Source organism: Denticeps clupeoides, chromosome 17 (genome assembly GCF_900700375.1).
Source record: "Denticeps clupeoides chromosome 17, fDenClu1.1, whole genome shotgun sequence".
In the NCBI taxonomy this organism is placed as follows: Eukaryota; Metazoa; Chordata; class Actinopteri; order Clupeiformes; family Denticipitidae; genus Denticeps; species Denticeps clupeoides.
Genome location: NC_041723.1, coordinates 13,364,907 through 13,389,564, shown reverse-complemented (window position 1 = coordinate 13,389,564; position 24,658 = coordinate 13,364,907). Strand labels below are relative to the sequence as shown.

General features: G+C 43.1%; 2 protein-coding genes across 4 annotated transcripts; both read right to left on the bottom strand.

Annotated features, from left to right (window-relative positions):
- Window positions 1–277: 277 nt before the first annotated feature.
- LOC114767372 (AT-rich interactive domain-containing protein 3A-like) lies at window positions 278–19,630 on the bottom strand. 3 transcript variants are annotated; one of them, XM_028959104.1, is made up of 9 exons: window positions 19,579–19,630; window positions 16,534–17,229; window positions 11,213–11,287; window positions 11,043–11,115; window positions 6,615–6,798; window positions 5,844–6,091; window positions 2,107–2,403; window positions 1,448–1,537; window positions 278–1,319 (listed from the first exon to the last, which is right to left on the bottom strand). In XM_028959104.1, exons 2-9 carry the CDS (start codon window positions 17,161–17,163, stop codon window positions 1,144–1,146), a joined length of 1,773 nt encoding a protein of 590 aa, XP_028814937.1. In that variant the 5' UTR covers window positions 17,164–17,229; window positions 19,579–19,630; the 3' UTR covers window positions 278–1,143. The 3 variants fall into 3 exon arrangements, with proteins under 3 accessions (XP_028814937.1, XP_028814936.1, XP_028814935.1); XM_028959103.1 differs by lacking the exon at window positions 19,579–19,630 and adding an exon at window positions 17,866–17,922; XM_028959102.1 differs by lacking the exon at window positions 19,579–19,630 and having other exon boundaries at window positions 16,534–17,414.
- Window positions 19,631–20,184: 554 nt separating this feature from the next.
- Window positions 20,185–23,026, bottom strand: LOC114767385 (cytochrome c oxidase subunit 5A, mitochondrial-like). Its single transcript, XM_028959120.1, has 5 exons — window positions 22,852–23,026; window positions 21,140–21,256; window positions 20,853–20,974; window positions 20,449–20,577; window positions 20,185–20,339 (listed from the first exon to the last, which is right to left on the bottom strand). The coding sequence occupies exons 1-4, from the start codon at window positions 22,922–22,924 to the stop codon at window positions 20,464–20,466; spliced, it is 426 nt and encodes a 141-aa protein (XP_028814953.1). The 5' UTR covers window positions 22,925–23,026; the 3' UTR covers window positions 20,185–20,339; window positions 20,449–20,463.
- Between the last annotated feature and the right edge of the window lie 1,632 nt (window positions 23,027–24,658).

The window sequence follows — 24,658 nt, the reverse complement described above, 5'->3', positions numbered from 1 at the left end:
ACTCTATATATATTTTTAAAATGTACTTGAGGTATTCGTTGCGGCCTGAAAATATTTTAAACATGTCGTAATATATCTCTGAAATATATTTGTCCCCTATGTGAACGCAACTGTGAGGTAGAGTCTAGTCTTCTCTGAACATTGCTATTTTCTGTGGTAGAATGAACCAGTGGTGATCCGTCTAAATTCCTGAGACACACACTTTCCAATATGGAAAGTTTTCAAAAAAAAAAAAAAAAAAGAAAAAAAAAAAGAAGCATGAACTTCAGCACCGTTTATAAACCCTGTTATCATTCCTTCGTGGTATGAGCATAAAAACAAGGTGCTGAGCTCATGATTGATTACTGGACCGCATTTAAAGACACACTGGCTAGGCATGATAGTCTGTGGCATTCCTACGGACTGATGCTTTCACTTTTCATCTGGAGCCGTTTAGAGGCAAGTCTGCACAAGTGTAAGGGCTACGAAATGTCCTTTGTTTCATCTTTAGAACACTGAAAATCAGATCCCCTTACACATCTCAAAGTCTTGACAAAACACAGGAGAGCATAAGAGTGAAACACACACACACACACACACCAGTTTGAAGTTAATCTGCAAAGAAATCTGTTTAGAGTCCATACATGATCTGTTCACAGAACAGAGCAGCCCCTGGAGACATGAGTATAGGTCAAGGTTAGTCGGCCACTCATAACACACTACTTCACCACCAGGAAAACTCAGAGGTAATCAAGTGACTGCATAAGACCGACTAGAGATGGCAAAGGCAAAAGCACCTGCAGGATTTTGGCAGAACATTTAGAACATGCCTTGATTGTACTGCTCGGATATTGAGGCCAATATCTTCATGTGAAGAGATGTACTGAATGCACAGATTTGTAAAAGATGACAAAACATGTCCAGTGTTAGCGATCAGACTTGAGGTATTGGTTGTGCATAAACTGGATGTGTCATTAAAATTGTTAAAGTACATTCACAGTGACAGTGTTTCCCCAAGAGATCAGGGGGGTAGTGTTCCTAATGAAAGCTGATGAGATTTGTGGGCGGTGGGATGTGAGCGCAGGGTTAGCCACCAGTCCTAAGGCATGGCCAAGCATGTATGGAGGAAACTGGGGAATCTGCAAATACAGGAATCGATTGTCTCTATGGAGAGCTGCTAGTGGCGTCTGCAGATCCAGGGCATTTGGAGGAAGAGGAAGATGATGAGGAGACGACAGTCGGGCTGTGGGAGGATGAATTAATCCCATGTCCCACGCCCTGGCCAGTAGGAGTCGCTGTTGCAGAAGCCGAGGCCGAGGGCTTCTGGGCATAGAGCGTTCCTGCAGGAAGATGGGAAAATGTGAACACGAGGGTCAGAATGACTGGGATGATGGGAGTAATATTCTGCACACATGTGTGAAGGCAGATGCAAGACCAGGGATCAACACATGCATCAACACATACACACCTGAGTAAACAGTTCCATTAACTTCCACAGACACCGTGATGCTGGTCGAACCATTAGAGGAAATGTTGAGGGCCAGATCTTGTTTGTCTTCTGCAGCAAGAACACAAACAAAGAATATTTCTATTAAAATGTGTGCCAAAAAAAACTGCAGCAAGATTCACTTCAGCAAATTTTTATGAACATACATACATACATATATATTAAAATAAAAAATACCAAACAAACACACACACACTACAGGCCCACAGTCTGGGCCCACAATCAAAATAGACATAAAAACAAAACAAAAATACAACTTTTAATTACATTAAATACTTTAAACAAAGTGTTACAGACTGATTATAAAATCTTGTATCTGAGGATTGGGTCAAACGTAGGATAAATGGTTTGTTTTTTTTTTGCCTCCACAATGTGCAAAACTCTTTGAAGGAGACTATTTCAGTCGTTAATGTCATTGTGTTTCTTGGTGCCGGTCCCAAGTTGCCTCACAATAAGGGTGCACATTCATCTATACATATGCGCAAAGCGCATGCAAAGATGACGTCAAATTAATTGATGACTGTACATTGACTTTATTGATGGAAAAGTTGATATGAAAGTCATTAAATGCCCAGTCCTTGCAGATTTATATTATATAGTAAGCTTGTTTGCACACTGACCGCGAGTGGAGCCCATCCTGAGGTTGGCAGGGTGGACCTGTGATGCCATAGCCAAGAGGTTCTGCTGGAAGGCCTGTTGCAAGAGCCTCTGCTGCTCCTCTGCCACACGTGCCATTTTCCTGTCCGGCCCGTCTATGGCTCCCACGGCTGTGCCCAACACGCCTGCACCCATTCCGGTCTCAAGGTGCTCACGCAGCTGCTCTAGGGTGGCTGCCCGTGCCAGCTGCTGCTGATGTCCCAGGGCCAGAGCCAGAGGCAGCCTGCCAGGCAGCACGGAGACAGGGCCCTCCTCCGGAACTGAGGAAACAGTGCGGAGAAGCGATCAGTCAGTGGTCTCACACACTCCACACCCACAGGTAGGGCAGCCCATTTGAAACAGTGTCATTCATGTGATGACCAGGAATAAAGCAAAGACCGCTCTCAACCATCCCATGATCGTGGAAAACTGTCTCAAGCCTGTGTTTCAGAATGATCAAATTATAAATCTTACATCAACAAATAAACAAAAGTACTAAAAGGTATTGCGGACAAGACAGTGGTGAGCAGTAATACATTAATGAAAACTGACGGCTAGTGGAAAATGGTCGCAAAAGTATAATTTTATTTTTACATGTGATCGAAATTTTTTTTTAATAAATTGAAGAAAATAAATAGTCGAACTCTGCTTGTTTAATAGTAAAGTTAATGCATTTCCACACACACATCGTTGTCTGATGAATCCAGATTTAGCCTGGTCCAGAGTGATTGTCACATCAGGGTAAGGAGGGAAGTGCATGAACTGATCACCCATCATGCATAGGGCCTACTCTACAAACCAGTGGAAGCAATGTTAAGATCTGTCTGGGCTAAATGGACAATGGATTTTTCTTTCCTGAAGGCACTTGCATATTTCAGGAGGGGATTCCACATACTCTAATTGTGAAAGAATTATTTCGGAATTTAACCCCATTAAAAATCTTTAGGATGTTCTGGAGATGTTTACACAGGGCAGTGCATCTATTGTAAAGTCTGCTATTATGAAAATAACTTGGTATATCAGGTCTATTCCAAGACATATAATAATGAACTCACACACTGAATGATAAATGTATATCACTGTTGACCCGGTTCTGCAATCTGAAACAAAGCTGTATTTCAGCAGCCCAAACAGGCTTCCTGCTCAAGTAATCCAGTGTAGAGTACAGTTGGCCTGTATGAGGCAGACTGTAGGAGCCTCGCTGCCTCTGGGCCGCACAGGAAGTGCAGCCCCATAATGGCTTTAACAACTACGCTTTCCACTGATCTCCTGAGGGCCCTGTTTCCTTCACACATTTCCTGACCCCGAGCACAGACCTGAAATAATGTCCATTTTTGCAGTTTTTATACAGTTAAGTGTGACCAGCCTTTAATCATAGTTGAAAGGAAGTAAGTGAATATCAGTGACATGTTACAAACAGCAGGGGGTGCAGTGACATATCAAATAGTGCTGTCAAATGCAAAAAATTTTAATCAGATTAAAATCACAGGTTTGCTGTGGATTAAGATCAATCACAATTAAATTACATTCATTTTTAATCGATCGCATTTCAATTTGAATGAGCAAGAAAAGGGATTATATATATATATATTAGTGGTGGGCCATTATCGGTGTTAACGTGCTGCGTTAACGTGAGACTCTGATCGGGCACTAAAAAAATATCACCGTTAATCTATTCACAAAGTTGGGTTGGGAGCTGGGTCTATACTACGCAAGCTATTGTGCCAGAGTTAAATCGTTACACTAGATTTATAAGTATATTTCTTCTTTCTTATTTTCTAAAGACGTTTATTTTGTTTACCTGCATTCTGATGTGGGTAAGGGAATTATAATGACAATCCGGGTGTTTGTTTAATTGTAGAATGTTAAAGTGTGTTAATGTTTCTGGTTATGTCAAATATGTTTCTGTATTTTTGTTTGTTCAATTTATGGTTATTGTGGGTTCTAAAACTTTGATCACCCCCCGAAAATTGTTTGGATGCAGCCGTGCCCTTGGGTTAGTGGGTTGGAGACCCGATTTAGTTGTCTTGGACACATAAACATTTATTTTCATCACCAATTATCATAGTAGAACATCTTTCTCAAGCAGTTTGTGATGCATTTTGGAAACAGGAGATGAGCCCCTGGTCTAATGCGCCACCTGGCTTGAGAAAGCCGTTCTCAAAGACTTATTTTGAGTCATTATTTGGGTAGCACACATATTCTGAATGCCTTCGGCAGAATTCAAATGAGCTATTTTAATCTAGATTAATTCCAAGATTACAGTGAGATTAATCTAGATTTAAAAAATTAATCTATGACCACCACTAATATATATATTTATTGAACATTCAGACATCTAAAACCTTTATCCACAATGATATTAATAGGTATGTAGTTTGCTGCAGTCCACAGATTTACTGAGACCCCCACACTATGCAACTTGTTTGTCGCAAGCCAGGTGACACGTGGTCAAAGTGCTAGCAGATTAACGTATACTTTGCGTTAACGTGGTATTTTAAGATGGAAGTCCTTCCTGCACAATGTGCTTAATACTTTGTCTGTCGACTGGTCCCTTGTTTTTTTTATGTTCAAATGTCCTATTGAGAGGGCCAATGTGCAGTTTATCATCTTTTTCATATTGAGTTGATTGGGTCTTCTGCCTATCACTACCAGATCAACCACCCATTTGCGTACTGCAGGTGTGCTAATTGGGTTAAATTTTTTAATCAGATGAATCCTGATTATGATGTAATCAGCAGCCCAAGAAAATTAAATATTTAAAAAAGATTTTTATAGACACACTAATGGTAACAATGGTCTTTATGGTCTTTTTAGTGGGATTGTTTTGTCTGATTTATTAAAATAAATAAATACTTAAATCAAAATTGCATTAACTTGTATTAACTATTGAACTGCTATTGAAATGCTTTGGACTACTCATAATCTGCTGCCCTGTATGCTGTCCTGTCTTTCTGCCCTTGTAGTTTCTGTATTCTTTTGTACTTTTTTGTTGTTGTTGTTGCACCATGGAATCCGAGGAACGGTGTCTCATTTCACTATGTAGGTAGATGGCTGAAATGACAAATACTACTTGACACTTCAGGCATTCTTTTGCAGAGATTGTGGGAGAACGTAAATTATAATAATAATACTGCCGTGTACCATGGTTGAATAGTCAGTAAAAGTGGTCACGGTTTTCCTGGGTTTTGAGTCTGCAGACAGTGAAAGTGAAGTGATTGTCATTGTGAAACACGGCAGCATAGCACACAGTGACACAACAAAATGTGCCCTCTGTATTTAACCATCACCCTTGGTGAGCAGTGGGGGGGCAGTGTGTAGGGACTGTGCCTTGCTCAGTGGCACCTTCGCAGATGGGGACTCGAACCGGCAGCATTCTGATTACAGGACCGCCTCCTTAACCTCTAGGCCAAATGCAGCCAAATTTACAGAAATTCAATAGTGACTGGGCAGAATTTCCAGAATGCATGGGGCCTGCTGAAATTGCTGTGATTACAACAACTCAAAATCTGGAGAGACTAAAAGAACAAGCAAAACTTTCTTCAAGGGATGAAAAATGGAGAAGAAGAGTGAGTGATAAAATCTTTTTTTCAAATTGGCCATGCGCATAAGAGTTGGGACCACTGCTGCTGTGGTATGTTGATTGTAACATTCAGGCTCTTCTGCAAACGTGCTTTACAGCAGAATGAGTGATTACACCACAGGACGTTAAATCACAAACCTGCGCTTTTCTTTATGGCTGCACTGGGGGTGGCTTGCAGGCCGGGCTGTCCGGCAGAGGACATCTGCATCTTGGGAGAGGCCAGGATGTGAGGGGCGGCGTTGGGAGAGGGGGAGAAGCGGTACAGGCTGTTGCTGTAGCTGGGCCGCCGGCCCTCCCTGCGGTTACTGTCGATGGCGGCTTGCAGCTCCCCTGGAGAGCTCAGACCCTTTTTCTCACATTCGTACGGGTACAGATACTTCATGTATCTGCAAAACAAGGAGCAGAAAAATATTTCAGGCTCAACCCACAGGAATAACGGCCTTTGTAAAGCTTTAAATACACTACCCGTCAAAAGTCTGGATGCACCTACTCTCTGGTGGCTAAGGAAAATAAGAGGGAGCCATTTTAAAGAATCAAATGCAAGAAAAATAATTAGTATTTGTTATATCAAAAGAAAGAATGAAAGAATCAAATGCAAGAAAAATAATTACTATTTGTTATATCAAAAGAAAGAATGTTTGATGAATCTCGCCCCCCCCAGGGCCATCGCTTTTTACCTTCATGGCTGCTTTGTTCACTATTGTAAATCGCCAAAAGCCGTAAAAAAAAATAAATATATATATATATATATATGAGCCATAAATGTGTAAGTGCGTCCAAACTGGGATGTGTACAGAGATTAATAATAAAGAGCAAACTTTATACTATACTATAAGTGCTAAATGTTGTAATTTGACTGATTTAAATACAGTCACTGAGGTAAACGTACATTTCCCGAGCTAAACTTACTGTGTGCGCAGGGTGAAGGCTGCACTGGTGATAGATGTGGGCAGGTTAAGGCCCTTGGTGATCTCCCTCCAGATCTTCTTATTGATCACCTCCACCAGGCCCCCCTTCTCAGTCACCAGCTTGTACAGCATGTACAGGTCCAAAACCTGTTTGGCCATAATGGGGATGCGGTTCACAGGGGTCCCTGAAAATGGTCACAATAATTTGTGGTTTAAACGTTTACTCTGCAGATCATACAAAGGAGGAGGGGTGTGCAAATGGTTTAAACGGTAAATAAACGCCCATGACTAAATGTTCATTTAAATGGTTGTCCGGCCCCATCCCCCAAACCAGTAGAAGGTCTGACTAGGCTCCTGATCAGTGAGGGAAGTCGGCAGGGGCCATGTGTAATGAAGCTCATTTAGGCGGATTGTGTCCACTAAAGCCACACACACACCAGCTCAGAAGCAGTGGGACGAATTGGAGGAGGGGAAACAGAACAGCTCAGCAGTATAATGCTCGGCCAATCCCACACGGCGCCAATCCGGGAACAAAACCAATTAATGTGGGGGTCTGGAATAGACCAGTTGCTCTGGTTTGAGATTAGGTCTTAATTTAGTATATACACACACCTACACAGTCTTTGCACATTTACGCAGTCGGCTTGATAAAACTTTAAAAAACATATCTTGTGTTTTTGCTTGAAATGATGAGACAGTCAAAGGAACTTAATTTATAACTCATATTTTCACCAGGATAACCAACATTAATCAGAAAGGGGGAAAATGCTAATTAACTGGCCTTTTAGAAATAAATTCTTGCCAATCGATTTAACATAAAACTGAAGTTGATCATTACACCAGTTTATCCCAGCATATCATTAGGCTCCCACATTTCAGAGGCTGTTCTAATTATCAAATGGTTCTAATCAAGCTTTTCCCACAGGACTATGCTGTTAATATCAAATTCATATCATGATAATGTGCAAATTATGTTTACAGAGGGAATGGAATCATTAGAGCTCTGTAGCACATGATATAATATCCAATAAATAATCCTAGCCACTATAATTAAAAAACAGAACTCAATTTGAATGTATGTATTTTTATTAGGGGTGGTGCATGCACACCATTTTAAAAACAAGCATGCATTCCTCTCAGTCTTCTAGTAAAATCGAGGTCACTGGATCTCACACTGTCCTATATAAAGAGGAAAATAAACCGCTGCCCACATTAGGAGGCCTCTTCCCTTTAATGAACTGATAAACGAGTCACAATTCCAGCATGCATCAGTGAATGGTGCACAATTATCCCTATTCTTCTTCCACTGTGAGCTACATGAATGAAGATTCATGCACAGGAAAAGCCCTTTCACAGAGCCCAGTGTTACTGTACTCTACACAGAGCACCAGTGTTCAACACTGCATCAGTTCACACCTCAACAAGCAAGGATCTTCACAATATTCTGACACAATATTTGCTAAACTTCTCAAGCTGTTCTTCTGAACTGCTGTCATGCTGTTCGCAAATAGGGGTTGCTGCATTTATGGAAATTTTATACTGACCAAGCAGCCATTACATTTAAAGCACCTACCTAATATACTGAAGTTCGTATCTGAAATGACAGCAATGATCTTTACATGGATGTAATATTGTGGCTGATCAGCGAATGTAAAGCACAGTCTGATAAAATAACTGGGAAAAGTCCTGTCATGTAATAACAATGCCCATCCTAGTTAATTACAAACATTAACTGTATGCTGCTGATCTTTAAAAAACACCTGCTGCTTCACCGTCTACTTTATGATAAACATATAATTTTCATTGTATGTTTTTTCAAGCCTTAAGACAAAAAAAAGACTAAATGCAAATTCAGCGCAAGAGATAATGATTGGAATTAAGTTAAACACCATGCACCGTGAAGCAACGTGGACTGGGGGTGGCTGACTCAAAAAGCTGTTAATGTGGCAGACTGGATTACGGTAAAAAGAGCCGTGTCAGCCAACACTAGATCTCGGAGCCTAACGTAAGCGTCTGGGGCCTTTCGGAGTCTGGACACACCCTTGCCATAGTTTTACCTATTCTTTCACCCCAGTCCCATGAGAAAAGCTATAAATTATAATTGTTACATGATCTAAAATTCATTATCACCTCATACTTAAGGCAATCACAATACATCCCATTCTTCCAGTATTACTTTAGCAGGAAAAAGCTGCTGCAGAAACCATGCATTTCAGATACAAAGAGCACACACACATAAAAAGACAGTAAGCGTCTATAAAAACCACACGAGCAAATACATGTTAATTAGTAATCAAAGTCTGGATTTTATTATGGATAACAAAACGAACCAATATGGCCTCACCAGTTTACAAGTGGCATTCAAACCTGTTCTCAGTGTAAGCTTTCCACGTATAATTTGACGGTATATGCTATCATATGCACAATAATACTAGAAAAGACAAGGGCAGGAAATCAACTACAATGTTCCACTCAATCAATGAAACCAAGTTATGAAATTATCTATAGCTGGGTGCATTTATAATTCACACTTTGCAGTGACATTATCCATAGAGAACTTCATGCAGGATTTTATGCAAAAGCACAAACTCTTCCCCCCCCAGATGTAAGAACACGTCCACCAATCGCTGGTATTTGTGGGTGATTAAGTCTTCACCATTGCTGGAGCTTAAGGGGGCCCAAATCCCTGAGCATTATGATTATAATTAATAGGGAACAGAGTGTGCTCAATGAGTGAGTGAGATGGTCGGGGTCCACACTAAATTAGGAGCCAGGCCCTCACAGCCTGAAGACTGAGGACCAGAAACACTGGTCTGCTGCACCCCCAAATCTAAACCTTCATCTTACTGCCAGGGAACTGTTATTATAAATGCTCCTCTTGCACATCTTCCACATTCTGTCCAGCCCTCTCTCTTCGTCCTACTGTTGCGCGCCCCCCCCCCCTTCCGAAACGCAGGCAAACTCCAGTTTTCTGGCTCCCCAACTGTGCCTTCAGCTTCTCCACTGTCAATCACTTTTCCAATATCAAAAGTATGGGCCAGAGTTTTAAAGGGTTCATTAAATCATCGCCAGCGGGCCCCTTAATCCAGCCAACAGAACCCCAGACCCCCACCTGCCCTCCTCTACAAAGAACGCAGACCCTGTTTCTGTCCACTTACTGCATTATCAGATGCCGCTGGCTGTTGCTGATAATGGACAGGAAGCAGGCAGATGTTTGGCAGGGTGGCACAGTTTACTTCATATGGAAGATTTCACAGTCACTTGTGTGCAGACAGGACACACACACACACACACACACACAAACTTGTGTAAGCACCCTAATAGTGAAAAAAAAATGTAGCCATCCACCAGCAACACCCCTCACAAAAAAAAGTTGAACACACTCTTTCAAATCCTTTTACTACCATTGTGTCCTCAGGGCAACGCACTTAACCCTATGCTGCTGAAGCAGTGGTGACCCTGTAATTATGTGAATCTAATTGGATAAGACAGTCAGGTTAATGAAAATGTTATAAAGGACGTTATTCAGAGTCTGTGCACATTGGGAATTAGCATTTGTTCCTCTAGAGGATGATCGAAAGGACTTTTAATGTCATTAGCCGGGATCCTGTTCATACCGGCCATTCTGTACTTTAAAAGAACTGAGCGTGCACGCGTGTAAGTGTGCATATATGACCGATATGACACAATTTCCATCAACTTCCTCAGACATAATCCATCAATATGACCAACTAAATTTTCTGCAAGCTACCAGATGTCTCTAAGAATGCACACTAGAAGGATCAAAAGACCCTGAAAAGAGTCCCATGGCAGGAGTTTTTCCCCCCTTTTTAAACAATCATCTTGTTTCTCTTGGTGCCTGTATTTTGCGAGCCGAGTCAAGGTAGACGCAGTCAAGCCGTCAGGAGACACACCATTAATCACTCTGATTGGACCCCACAGACATTCGTCAAGATTATACTTTCGAATCCTCTGTTATTAAGAGCTCTGTGCACACACACACACACACACACACACACACACACACTACTATGACTACTTGAAAAGAGGTGAGTTGTGTGTGTGTGCGCGCGCACTGGGAGGGGGGCAACACAAACATCTCCCCATCTGGTTAAGTTTAAACCCTGTGGTTGGGGTTAATAGCCCTGTCAAGCTGTGTCAAAGAGCTTAGCCCGTCTGATGGCACTGTCAGCTCTATCTCTGAATCACAATATGACAATCACTACAACCGGGAACAGATGATTCTCATTTAAAACGGGTCCCGGAATTCTACGTCCAGTCACACCACCCCAATAAAACACTTGAAAAGGTTCACAGACTCAATCCCCCTTCACAGTGGTGAAATAATACTTGCCAATAGCCAAATGTCATGGATTGTGTTTCCATATCCAAACTACATAATAATTCTGTACAATATTAACAGTCTCACCTCGTTTTTGCATGAATGTGAATAAGTCATCAAGAAACTCCTTTCTGTTTGGGTCACTGTCAAGCTCATATAGCTGGAAAAAAAAAAAAATCATATTTATTATATTGTATATACCACAGGTATACATAGAAATTCTAGTGGAAAACCATGATTGTGCATGATGGACATACTTTAGCAAAATCTCGTGACGCCTCCCCTTTTCCTTTCCCCCCTTCACCGTCTTCAGTCCAGCTTCCATTCCCATTCTGAAAAGAAAGCAAAAAAAAAAAACCCACAGGAGGTGGGGGAGAGACAGAATGTAAGTGTAAAACGCTGGGAAAAGCAAACAAGAAAAAGCAACCCGACCCTTTTCACTTGAACCCTGACACGCCCGGTGCAACGCTGTAGTGGACGGGGACATTTTTAAACTGCGATCATCTGATCCCAATTTCAGTCATGTTAACACTTTGCTGTACCGGGGCTTAAGAGGAGGGCCAGCAGCCACATACGCACAACCCCAACCGTTTTAAATAACAGCCTAGCATTCACGGGCCACTTTTATTTGAACCGTCGACCCCCCCTCCCCGTCCCCCCTGAACGTGTAAAGTGATTCACAGATGCGGCCTGGACACCGTGTTTACTGCAAACAAACGCCAGCTGTGCTCAGTGCAGTGGGAAGCAGCAACTGCGCAGAAATGCATACTGGGTGGTTTTGGGGGGGCTCTCTCACACACAGACACACACACACACACAAAAAGTTCGTCCATTTTCAACTAATTATTTCACACTAGTTAACATACGTTTTTAAAAAAAGGCTCATCAATCTCTGAGACTGCAGCTGCTGTCGGCCTTTGGTTTAATCACATTACGGGGACACTGATTGGCGAGTGACCACATTAGCAAGGAGGAAGCAGATGACCATCTGTGTCACCGAGCCATCAACAGGAAACGAACAGCCCCCGCCGCACCCCAATTAATCTGTGGAGGGACACGACTAGAATTCAACTATCTGATGCATGAATCGGACCTTCGGCAAACCTTTTAAACCCGCCATAAAACCCTCAGTGCTTTTTGTTTGCCAGTTGCACCGGGTCTAAAATGGTCAAGGACGTCAACTTTACTGACGGAAATGTCTTAAGCAGACACGGAAAGAGAAAATCTAATTACTTTCAAGGCTGTCTGTGACCCAGGCCTCCCGCCATCAATCACTGCCTTCGTCTGCGTTAAACTGTGCTGTCTAATGCAGAAGTGGCCCTCGGTCCACGTGCAAGACTTTATTAAATCACATCAAAAGCCTGGCAAAAATGTAAACAACTTTTTTTTTTTTTTTTTTTTTTTTTAGAAAGGGGGAGGCAGGACCAGTAGCAGCACCAATTCCAGTCAAAATCATAAAAAAAAAATTTCCTTAAACACCCGAGAAATAAAAAGGCAGTCAATCCCTTTCTTGGATTAGGGAGAGCATGTTTCGATTTCTTTCATCGCAGCTGCTCCCGGGCCACACCAGTGAAAACGCACACAAAAGCTGGTCATTGAGAGGCTAGCTGCAGGGGGGTGACAATTTTTAATCCGAATTAAATAATTGGGCCATCAGGCCCCTGTGGAAAGTCAGGAGAATCATTTATTCGGCCCCTCGCTGTGCCATGGAGGGGGGGCGCTACTGTCGAGTGGGGGGAGGGCGGGCGTGAGCAAATGGACGGGGCCTTTTATCCCGCGGCGCTGTAAGGGATCTCATAGGAGGGACTCCAGGCCTCGGCGCACGACTGCAACAATAACACGCCGTTCTCCGCCCGACAGCAGTGTTTTGAAAGCAGGTAAACGCAGGGCCGCGCGGCCATTTTGAAACACCTTACTTGAGTCCCGGGGCTTACTCGGGGGTTAGTAAGTGTACTGACGGGAAGGCGGAGATTAAACTAAGTCACGCAGGAGACACCGGCTTCAGGACGTCAGACATAACAAATATGGCAACGGCGAGTGCAAGTAATGGCCTGTCCAAAGCCTCGCACCATTAACCGAGGCCCGGGGCCATCTTCACATCCATCCTCCGAGGACGGGCTGCGCGCCTTTTGAGAAAATGGATAGCCTTTCAAACAACCAACAGGTGTGACTTGCCCAGTGCCGCGGTTCATTATAAATCCCATGTTAGTGGCGGGAGCCATTTTACCATTTGTGTCCACAATAAACAGACAGGCCATACCCCATGTGACAGGTCCATTTAACACTAATGCCACACAAGCCAGGCGTCTCTTGCCCGTTCAAATGCACAAAATGCTAAAACAAAAAACTATTTGGGTTTTATTTGTAACGTATAACATTTACATCCTTAAATTAATACCTAAGTTCAGAAGAATTTAGTTCCTCTTTTCCCAGCTACAGCTTTTAATGGAAACCCAGGTTCCAATTCTTTCAGGTAAACAGCCCGCCCATGTCTACAAAATGCTTGCTGCTGCCTGGCTGATACAATCAGAGATGAGATGCTATTTTCTCCTTTAGTGTCAAGGTCTGGACTAAAAATACAACTCGTATCACATCACTATAATGAAGAGCTCATGACCCACTCCACCACCCATCGGAGGCTGGGAAGACGATTGGAAAACTGCACACAGAGCAGATCGCCAACGGATGTGGGGACAACTATCAGGTTGTGTGTGTGTGAAGATATATAAATAAAACATTGTTATTGTTCTCTTGCCTCTCCACAAACATCTTTACAAGGTAGTAGATTCATATGTAGACTTCAGCTGACCAGGTGCAAGTCAGGACGTGCACAAAAGAGCCACTCAAGACTTGCAAAGGAAGGGCAAAAAAAAAAAAAAAGAAAAGAGGAAATGAAGTCAAATAAAACAACCCCCCTCCTCCCAGCACCTCCTGTATACCTTTCAGCTTGATTACCACCACCACAGCCCCCTCCATTACGGCCCTTCGTACGTTCAGTGAAATGGACTAGAAAAGGTCACAAATCACAGCAAATCACAGACAACTACAGCACCACGGCCACTCCCACCATTCTCTTCACAGACAAGTCCCTAAAGGGAATTCTCACCATTCGAGGAGCTGGAACTCTAATTCCGCTTGGAATGTTTCCTCTGGGTGGGGCACTGCAATCTAGATGCAGACAGACCCTCCTTTACCGCTCATATAGAACACAACCCCTCCCCCCACATCTTTTTATTATTAAATGTCTGCAGTTCTAATCTTAGATTCCTACCCACCAGTGAGGCTTCATGCTGAGGTACATCTACACACACACATCTTAATTCAATTACAATTTACATGGAGACCTTTTACAAACGTGACTTGAGAAGATCCATTAAAAAATGCTGGTGTTTACTGTGGCATAGCATGATGAAACAGAGATAGATTTAAATGACACTGCATGTGACTTAAGGGCTGAAAGGTTTTTCTAGACAGTTCCTTAAGTCCATACAATAAGCCATACATACAAGAACAAGCGAACATCATGACGATGTGTTGTCCACTAGCCCCAAAACAACCCTTCAACGCAAACCAAGCTCAGGGGACAGAAAAGAAAAAGTATTTCCTGAATGCACCTGAGGCCTTAACTGAAATACAGCAGGCGGAGATACTGCGAACACAAATTATGTCAGGGTGAAATATCACTGAGGGCCAAAGTCGGGCATTCACCCTACAAGGATAACAGCATTATTGTTCTGTGCCCAATGGAAATGACTGATGTGTCCAAATAATTCATGGAAATAACTTTGTTATGGGGAGTATTATTTACAACTGCTGAGAACACACAAAAAAAACCCTCCATCACAATGACCCATGTTTTAAAACTGACCCCCCCCCCCATCTGGAAAAATCAAATTACAACTAGTTGGGGGTCTGGAGTCAGAGCAACAGGAAAGCTTTGGCTATTGAACCACGATTTAGCACGAGGGAACGGCCCTCATTACCCTGACTGATTTCATTTAGGTCCTAGGATACGTTTTTCATGCGTTAGGCATGCAATTCACAGTTGTCAGTAAGTGAGAGGACACATGCTGCCCAGTCGGCCTGACATTAATCATCCCCGATCAGCAAGTAGGGACAAAAGGAACGTTGTGGCACTGAACTACTGCACTACTAATAGCAATTCAGATGTTGTACGCTTGCGATGAACGTAACAGTTGCACAAGTGTACGGCAGTTTGACCAAATGGGAACTTGTGTCCCATTTGCTGTGTTTAAAAAAAAAATAAAAAATAAAAAAATTATTAAAAGTGTATGTGTGAGGGTGGGAATTAAAACCTGCCATACAGCCTGTTGAACAAGAACCTATTACATTTATATTATACTACATGCTGGCCAAATTGATGGAAACAAAGTAGATTTAGTAGCCGTTACATTTTATTTTGTGGTGGGCATTCAGTCACGTGTGAAGAGCTCTAAAAGCCATCCCCCACCCTCAATTGAAGATACCATTTGTGGCATCTGTTCTCTTTTGTGTGGACAGTGCCATCAAACCAGTCCCTTCCACATCCCCCCTCCTTCAACAGCGCAACCTGATACTGTTACCACAGAAGAGCATCATTAAATACTAAAGAGCAGACATAAAGACAGGAAAGATGAAAAGGAAGGAAAATAAAAAAAGAGAGACATTCTTAGTCCACAATAAATTCTACCCCCCACTTAAATCCCAGCCCTCTGGTTACAATATCCAGTAGCCAATTAGATAAAACAAATAGTATAGAAATATATGCACATCGCACACATACCTGCTTCACAAAATAAATGGCACGCCTTTGTCATCAAGAACCTAATTAGCATAAAAGGAGCTGCTTAAACCAAATGCAACAGATGGTGCACGTTAACAAATTATACGCCTAAACTGTAAAGAAAAACTGCTTTGAGGGTTTTGATGAATAAGACCACTTCCAATTTAAGATCAAAGATGTCTGGCAGACAAAGCAGAATGGAAATCATTTCAGTAAGGACGGGGGGAATCAAAGCTGGGCCTTATTTTGTAACATGACGAGCACGTGTTTGGGGTGAGCGGCAGAAATCGGCCTGTGCCTTGAAGGAATGATTGGGGTGATTTAAAGTGGACAGAAGCTGGAATCTATATCCATGTACCACTCAGCCCTACGCGATGGAAGCTCTCCAGCAGCTGCAAGTGTGGAAGAACTCCTCTCGTACGCCCAGCCTCGCTGCTCCGGAGTGCGGTCTGACGGCTCGCCTCTTTGGACTGGGGCCAAGGTGCCGTCGCTCTGCCAAGAGTCCCGTTTCCAAGACGCACCACCAGCGGGGAGGAAGAAAAGAAGACGGCAGCCCGCAGAGAACAAATGAATGAAAGTGAGAATGAATGACTCCCGTTGGGCCAGCTGCCAGGATGCCACGCTTAGAGGATATTCTGGGACAAAAGCCAGAAATCTGGAGAGCTACTTCAAGACGGGAGAAAGGCAAACGGTGGCTGGATCGAGCCAGCGGTTAACAGAGCCGCCATACAAACCTCCTCTTTCACGATTCGTCCTGGACTGAAGTTGGTTAGAGATGGAGGTTAACCTGGTTACCTGTTTGAAAGACTCTTCGAAGCTCCAGTCACCGAGTCCATTGGGCGTCGAGAAGGCCGGCGGTCCAGTGGGAGACGGGCTCTTGTCCTCCGGCTCATCTTTTACTTTTGTGGAGGGGGACCGCGGCCTCTTCTTCGCCGCAGAGGGGGAGGCTGAGTAAACCGGGTAGGGGTAGAGAGGGGGGACGCCAGCCGGGCCCTGCTGAAGAGCCAGGGACTGTTTCCTGAGGAACTCCAATCCTTCGTTTTCCTCCTCGCTCGCCTCCTCCCCCTCCATCATTTCATCCTCCTCGTCGTCCTCTCCCTCCGAGCCCCCCTCTCTCTCCCGGCCGTCCCCTCGCGCGTCCTCGTCCTCTCCGTCCCGCGCGGAGCTGATGCCGCCCTGCGTGGACGCCGTGGGGTTCGGGTGCAGGTGTGAGGCCTTCAAGGCCTTCTCTATCGACCCCTTCCCGTAGAAGTCGGGGAGCAGCGGGCCGCCCTGCGCCCTGGCGGACGCCATGATGGCCTGCTGCGCCGCGACCTGCTGGGCGTAAAGGATGTGGGCCTCCCTCAGGTGTCTCTCCTTGCGCTCCATCTCCAGCTTTGCCTGCTGCTGCTTTTGGAGCTGCTCCATCACAGCCTCTAGTTTCATACCAGCTGGACCTCCGAAACCTGCTTGAGAGAAACCACCCAGACCACCCTCCTGAGATAAGCTAGTCTGGGTGGGGAGAACCATTATCTCAAAAGCCGCAATCGGGTCGACACGTCCGCTGCGTTTCATTCCGACGGCCCATCGTTCACCGAATCATCCCCCTTTAAAGTCGCGAAGCGGCCAATCCTGCCCGTAAACACGCCGGCATTAGCATACAAGGCGAACTAACGCGGCGCGGCGCTTCCGGCCAAACAATTAGCCTGTAGCGCCTCATTAAAAAAGGGAATTAGCCGACCGACTCTCCACTGTTACGAACTGTTTAAATTCGTTTTTCTACTCGTACTAAAACCACCAGCGTTATCCGGACTCGACAACACAAGAAATGTTTTAGGTGAAGAAAATATATATATATATATATATATATATATATAATAAAAAAGTGGAAGTCATCCTTTGTGAAGGACCGCCAGCCGCACGGGATCGTAAACGTATTTTTCGGACATAATAAAGATATTTAATTGAGTAACTTAAGCAGAGTGACGCACGTAGCCGCTGAACTCTGGCCGAAGCCCCGCCGGGCAGAAATCACGGCCGCCCCACGCTCCGCCGTGACGTGTCCAACTCGGGCGCTCTCACCCTGAAACTTCCCCAACTCCCGCGATTCACAAACCGGGTTCAACTCCGACGTTCGGCGGAACTCACCATCTGCGCTTTGCCGCTGCCGGAGTTCTCCACCATCCCTTCAGCGTAAATAATAAAAAAAAAAGTCCTCGGATCCTCTCCGCGGGGCCGAATCAGCGCGTCCACCCCCCAAAAAAAAGCCCCCTCGGTGTGAGCCCGCACGCAGCCGCAGCACAGCCTGCACCTCTCGTCCGCTCCGCCGTGGAGATTAAACCGGGGGCCGGGCAGGGGGAAATGACCAAGCTCGCCGCCGCCACCCGGACCGCCGTGCGTGGGGACTGCCCCCCCCCCCCTCAAAAAAGAAACCAAACCCCCACCTAAACGCGTGGCGCTGGGCGGCCCTCCCCCGACAGCAACAGGTTGTCTCCTGGTGCGGCGCAAAGTAGACCAGCCAGAGCCAACGCGCAACCTACATTACAGCTTCTAAACCAACCTGCTAATAGCAAGTTAAAAGCTACTCGTCGTAAACATAAACGCTTATTCGCATAATGGGGGAAACACCATTTAAATGGTCGTTGTTATTATTTAAGTGGTTATTTTTAATTCCACGCAGCACTTCCTCTAGTAGTTATGGATCTGATTGGGACTGGCTACTGGTGGCGGGGCAGCGGGACGATTAGCGACCTCTAGCGCCAAGCGGATGAAATGCACGCTGACTACAAATTATAATTAAAAAAATATTACAGAATATAATAATCCACCCGTAAAAAAAAAAAAAAGAACTAAAGGATTGTGTGCAATAGTTTATGGTATTATAAACAGCACTGTGCAAAAGTCCCATAGAGGGGTAGGGGCTTGAAAAACAAAAGTCACATGAAACAAGATTTGTAAACTATATACCAGCAAAACATCTTTTCAGAAATACAGTAACCCCATGGAGAGGAATTCAGTGCCGCTGCAATGAAAACGACTGGTCCACGACAATGAATGTAAGAGCACATTAGTTAGCCTACTTTTAATCAATCGATTGAATCTGATCTATGGATACGATTCGAATGATTTGTAATATCCCATGCTTTAAGACACAGAACCATTTTTTATTAACATTATTGTTATACAATTTAAAACTCACCAATATGGGAGCAGTCAAATGAACGCCAGAAGGAAGCATGTAAAGGGGAAATGCTGAACGAACTAGCCTTACAGCTCATGTTCACTGGGTCTAACTAACAGAATAATTTGTGAAAGCTTGTTTTTCCTTCAGCCATTTTAACCCCCCTTTTCGAAGCTAAGCTGCAACGTTATGGGAACGGAATCCTGAGCGCTTTATTTTCCGACTTTAGCTGCATGATTTGGACCACGCACAGTCCGCAGATGACGTCACTGACTGGCGGAGGCATCAAACTGTCAGCTGAAGCCGGATATTCAAATGTGTACAAATCGTTAAAAAGGATTCGAAATGGCACTTTACACAAAGGGGACAAAACAAAACAGGATTGGCTAAACTGCAGTAGCTATAGATACAACATACACACACACACACACACACACAGGCTACATACTAAAAAACAAAGGAAGGCATCAGTTGTGTGGCATTTACAGTAATGTTGAAAGGTGCAATGGTATCCGTAGTGCAAAAAAAAAGTCCGCCTCAGTCTATCGTCAGTGCAAGATCTATATTTTATTTAACGTCGTGTCCCCCGTGGGAGGGGAATCCAAATGAGCCCAACTAACCCCGTGGGGAGAAGCTCTCCTTCCCTGCAGTCCTGATGCCGAAAGGCGGCAGAACTTTACCTGACGCCGAGAGTCGTCGTCCTCTTCCCGGTCCTCCAGACCGTCTGTTGCCTTCCACTTCACCCCGGCGATCGTGTCTTGAAGTCCATTTAAAAGCCCCACGTGGACACATTGCCCCCTACAGGTCGCAATAAACCCACGGGAAACGGTGTTATCTGTCCCGTACGTACTGTAACCCCACTCGTGATAACTAACTTTAATAATGACCGAAACGTGAGCAGCCACAAACATTTCACACAGCCCCATGGTAAAACAAGGACGGACTTCAACCATAATCCTGATTCAAAGACTAAAGTTTACTAAAGAATTCTTTTTCATGAATGTGTTTCAGACTAACGGTTGTGAGGAAATCTGTTGAAATCTGTGAAATCCTATATCCAAATTTTAGCGGATCAGTAAATCTCTAACAAAGTAATAAAAAAAAACTCTCAAAGCTTTAAAGAAATGTTTCGTCTCGACATTTACACTGAATATTATATTTAAGAATGCCACCCAAAGTCCCATTTGAATTATTTACATTTTATTTGCAGAGAGGAGCAGATGATATTCAGGTTTCATCTTTCATATGTTGTCACACATAACTAGACACAAACACTTGAGATCAAAGAATGTCAAAGATATCTCTCCCTTTATTAGATCCATTAATATTTTACAAACATAAGAACATAATAAAGGCCAATTAAATATCACACACACATATTACATGAGGCAAGGACTTCAAGTACACAGGGCTACCGAGTCCCAGCGACACCAGCAGGAGACTGTCAAGAAAAAAGAAACAAAAAGATTTAATGAATATTAAATCATTATATATGTAAGTTCCCTTACATATAATGAATGTTCATAAAAATAGTATATACATACACCCACCCCAACAGTAGATTTTTATGCTTTATCAATGCCAAGCTCTTCAGGTGTAGAAATTCCCAACTCATTCAGGGTTGGCCGAAGTTCTTGAATTAGATAGGGGTAAATCTCTTTGTGAGGACCTGCCTTGTCCTGTGGAAACAATAAAGAAACTATATTAATTTCACAGAAAACTGGAATATGGAACAAGCAGAACCACCCCTCAAAAAAAAAAAAAAAAAAAACTAAATAAACTGAACAATTTTTTGATCCAAGAATGTTTCATTCCATTTTCACCTAATCAAGGTGAAATTAGTCAGGAACTGACTAACGCGGTTCAACTATAACGATTTTCACTGTGACTGTCATTTCATTAAATACATTGGGCTGGTGAAAATGGAAAAATGCTGTCTGATGTCGGAAATTACCTTAACAGCCTCAAGGATGCGGATGGCACTGCCCAAGTCATTTAACCTCCGGCAGGCTCGAAGGGCTGCTTCAAGGATCTTTGGTTCCGGAACCAGGTCGTAACCAATGAGTGTGTTCATTCCTTTTTAAGGAAAAGGAATGTGAAAGAAAATAAATTGATTAGTCGATCCCATATTTAATATAGACATTAATGACATTGGTGCAGCTTGGTGACGCTTAGAAACTTTTCCTTCCAATATCTGTGACTGCAAGAGCAACCACCATTACACACAACATCCACACTTACCTTTCCTCAGCTCCCACGCATCAATGTCTGGTTTACTGAAATAGCTGACCCAGCGAGCATCAAATTCCTCATCCGTTTCCTGTTTGCCATGCGAGTAACAGCGAGCAGCCAATGGAGCTGCAATACAAATGTGCATTTTGTGTTAGAAATAACTGCTGAACCTCCAACCTGCAGTGTTCTCAAGTTTTACGGGACCTACATTTAGAACATCAAGACTGCACAAAGGTCAAACTAAACTTGTAATCACACTAAAACTCTTAACCGCCGGGTGGTAGTAGCCCACAAGGTCACATGTTGAAAGTGAAGTGACTTGTCATTGTGAAACACTGCAGCGCGGTGAAACACTCCTTTGCCAAGTGCCACCGTGGCGGTTCGGGATTATGGGTCCGCTTCCTTACCCCTCAGGCACCACTGCCCCACAGGTTCAAACCCCACTTACTACCATTGTGTCCTTGAGCAAGTCTGGTAACCCTGAGTGTGTCCTGGGGGAGTGTCCCTGTAAATACAGATTGTATTGCAAGTCTCTCTGGCTGAAGGTGTCTGATAAATGCTGTAAATCTAACTGATAAATGAGAAAAACTGTTTAAAACAGTTTTACACATTCAAACTTCATTATTGGTTGTAACTAAATCAAGTTGGCTTGTATTGATTATTTACATAGCAGATATTACTGTGCTCGTACAGTTTTGAAAAAACTGGACACTGAGTCGGTTATTATTTTAATGAAATTTAAATATGAATCCATAATTTTTTTTACAGATCATTACCTCAAACCTGTAGTTTTTTTAAGAGAGGTAAGGTATCATAAGCAAAATTTTTCATTTGAACACAACATCACATTACAACCAACACCCTAAATGTGGTTGCAGGAACAGCTAGACCACAGATCCAAAACATCCTCGGTAGGTCTTTACTGTCCAAATAGCCAGAACGTAATCTGGTTCAAGGTCATGAACGCCGCCGCCTTCCGTAATTAGACCAATAAAACCATCTTACACGTTACCACATAAACGGATTCATTTCGCTGTTCTTGTCGACATGGATGTGGTTTTAAACCATGACCCAGGTAGACAGGTATGTTATGTTGACAGAAATCAGAATTGGCCCAGAGGTTCAGTGGAATCGACCCCGACTGGATCACAGCCAATGATCATACTCCGCCAAGATGTAAAATGATTTATGGCATTTCGGGACACTACCTGCAATATTATCAGCTGAATATCAAAAATGGAACCTTGTTTCATGCACAGCACAAAAGAAGTATTCCTTTTAAACGACTGTCATCCTATTCGCGTCCTCACAAAAGGGGGTTAAAGGGGATTAACAGCTGCATTCAGCGACAGACAAAACATAGATAAAAAAAATAATAAATTCAAACTCCCCTTCTCTGTGGGGGAAGTGTATGAAAGGGTTACAATTTTTAAAAAACAATATGCGCTAATCCACGCGGTTTGCAGAGAACCGCTAGGCCTCACCTTAGTGGGTCATTGCAAGGACATTAAGAAATTTCAAAAGACCTACAAACGGCTCCAAAACGCCCCCGTATCTCTGGTCAATGTGCACTTAATAGCAACACAAAGCGCCAAAATACACAAGGAGAAAGAGTTCTGACAAAATGTTAGAACAGGCGTCCTGACGCTAACTTGCTAAATGCTAGCTAGCGCCCGCACCAGAAATACTCTCAAGTTCCATGAAGCGGCGAACGTGAATACCTGCGTACTGGGGTCGCGAGCGCGTTAAACTCCGGACCCCGGAGACCGAAAGGCGAACGGCGGCTCTGAACATGACGCTGGACGGAGAGTCGGGTCGGCGGACGCTGAAGGGACCGGGCGGGCTCACACGCTTCCTGGCGATCCTAGCAGGACGAGCTGCGTCCAGCGCGCATGCGCGGCCCGAGATACGGCGCGCAGCGAGGTCACAAAAAGCAATTCTCTGCATTCTGCGGAGAGCGAAAAGAAAACGGACAAAAGTCAGGAAATATTAGCAGACGTTTTTTTTTCTCATTCATTTCAGAGATGAATGATAATTTAGCCCAAGTGGTGACACCCAGATATGGCTTTAGACCATTATTAATTAAGCATGTTTAAATATTTCACTCAAAATAAAATAATTTTTTACATTTACCTTTGCAGCATTTATCAGACGCCCTTATCCAGAGCGACTTACAATCAGTAGTTACAGGGACAGTCTCCCTGGAGCAATTTAGGGTTAAGTGTCTTGCTCAGGGACACAATGGTAGTAAGTGGGATTTGAACCTGGGTCTTCTGGTTCATAGGCGAGTGTGTTACCCACTAGGCTATACCACCCCTTTTTTTATGAATTATGCTTTCAGTGTTAGGAAATAGTGTTAATTTTTAATGCGTTTTAGAATGTCTCCAAATGCTATACAGTGTATACATATCTTTATATTCAAAACAACACATTTATGCCCAATTAGATACACATCATCATACTCCAAGACAGGACAAAAAGGGTTTGGGGGATTCAATGAATATAAACGTTATGTGGTGCATAATGTGAGTTTCAATAAAATACATCACTTGATGATGAAAATAAATCATATTAAGTTAATTAAGAATGTACTAAATGATATACACATAACTATAATGTGTACTGTTTAAGCTCAAGTGCAGCGGAGCACTTGGCCGTGCTCCAATGTTTTCACTTTACTGACCATGTTTGATGATAATCATTGCGGTAATAAATAGTTATACAATGTTTTAGGTCAGGATTTATGTTCCTTATATTACACATTTTGTTGTATTTTTTATGTTCCCTTTCCTTTAGAGTCATCTTTAAAATAATTAAATTGCTCACGATGCAAATTAAACAAACCTAAAGGGGGGCTTTTTCTTCTGTCAAGGCAAGCTGGCCTTTTGTGCTTGGTGACATATCTGTAATTAATGATTTTAACCTAGCAATCAGGGTACCAGAGAAAAGCCATTGTCATGAGTTTGCAGCTTTGCTAATTATATGAGGACGACAGCTTTTGTTAAGACATAAGAAGACATGAAACACAAAGATGCTTTTGTGTGAGACATCTTGTGAACAACATTTAATCATGTAACAAATTCACATGGAATTAGATCTTGTTACGGTTTCATGCCCCCTACAGTACGTTAGGCTTTCATATGATAGTAAATCAAACCTTTTACCCATCTCATTTTTCACTTACTCACACACAGCCTACCCCAGTACTTACCCACCTCAGCAGTCCAATTTCTATTATGTCTGAAGAACTATTTCTGAGTTTGTTAATCTGCAAATATCAAATATTCTGATAAATTTCAGATAGAACCATTGCAAGTGGGAGATGAGAGTTGTTGCATATCAGTGCACCAATCTACCATTTAACTAGATAGCAAGAAAACAATGTAAACTAAATTTACTGTACTTTGTATTGTTATTATGAAAAGAAAATGACTGCTATATTTTAAAGTGATTGTTTTGGTCATTTTGATACAAAACATAGAAACATAGAAATGAAATGTGTCCTCTGCTTTTAACCCATCAACCTTG

Coding starts and splice junctions, on each gene's coding strand:
- LOC114767372 (XM_028959102.1), bottom strand. CDS start 17,292: ATGAAACGCAGCGGACGTGTCGACCCGATTGCGGCTTTTGAGATAATG. Junction 6,799..11,042: donor CACATTCATGCAAAAACGAG/GTGAGACTGTTA, acceptor GACCATTTTCAG/GGACCCCTGTGAACCGCATC. Junction 6,092..6,614: donor GCCTTCACCCTGCGCACACA/GTAAGTTTAGCT, acceptor CTTGTTTTGCAG/ATACATGAAGTATCTGTACC.
- LOC114767385 (XM_028959120.1), bottom strand. CDS start 22,924: ATGTTCAGAGCCGCCGTTCGCCTTTCGGTCTCCGGGGTCCGGAGTTTA. Junction 20,975..21,139: donor TGCGTGGGAGCTGAGGAAAG/GTAAGTGTGGAT, acceptor TTCCTTAAAAAG/GAATGAACACACTCATTGGT. Junction 20,578..20,852: donor GCATCCTTGAGGCTGTTAAG/GTAATTTCCGAC, acceptor TTGTTTCCACAG/GACAAGGCAGGTCCTCACAA.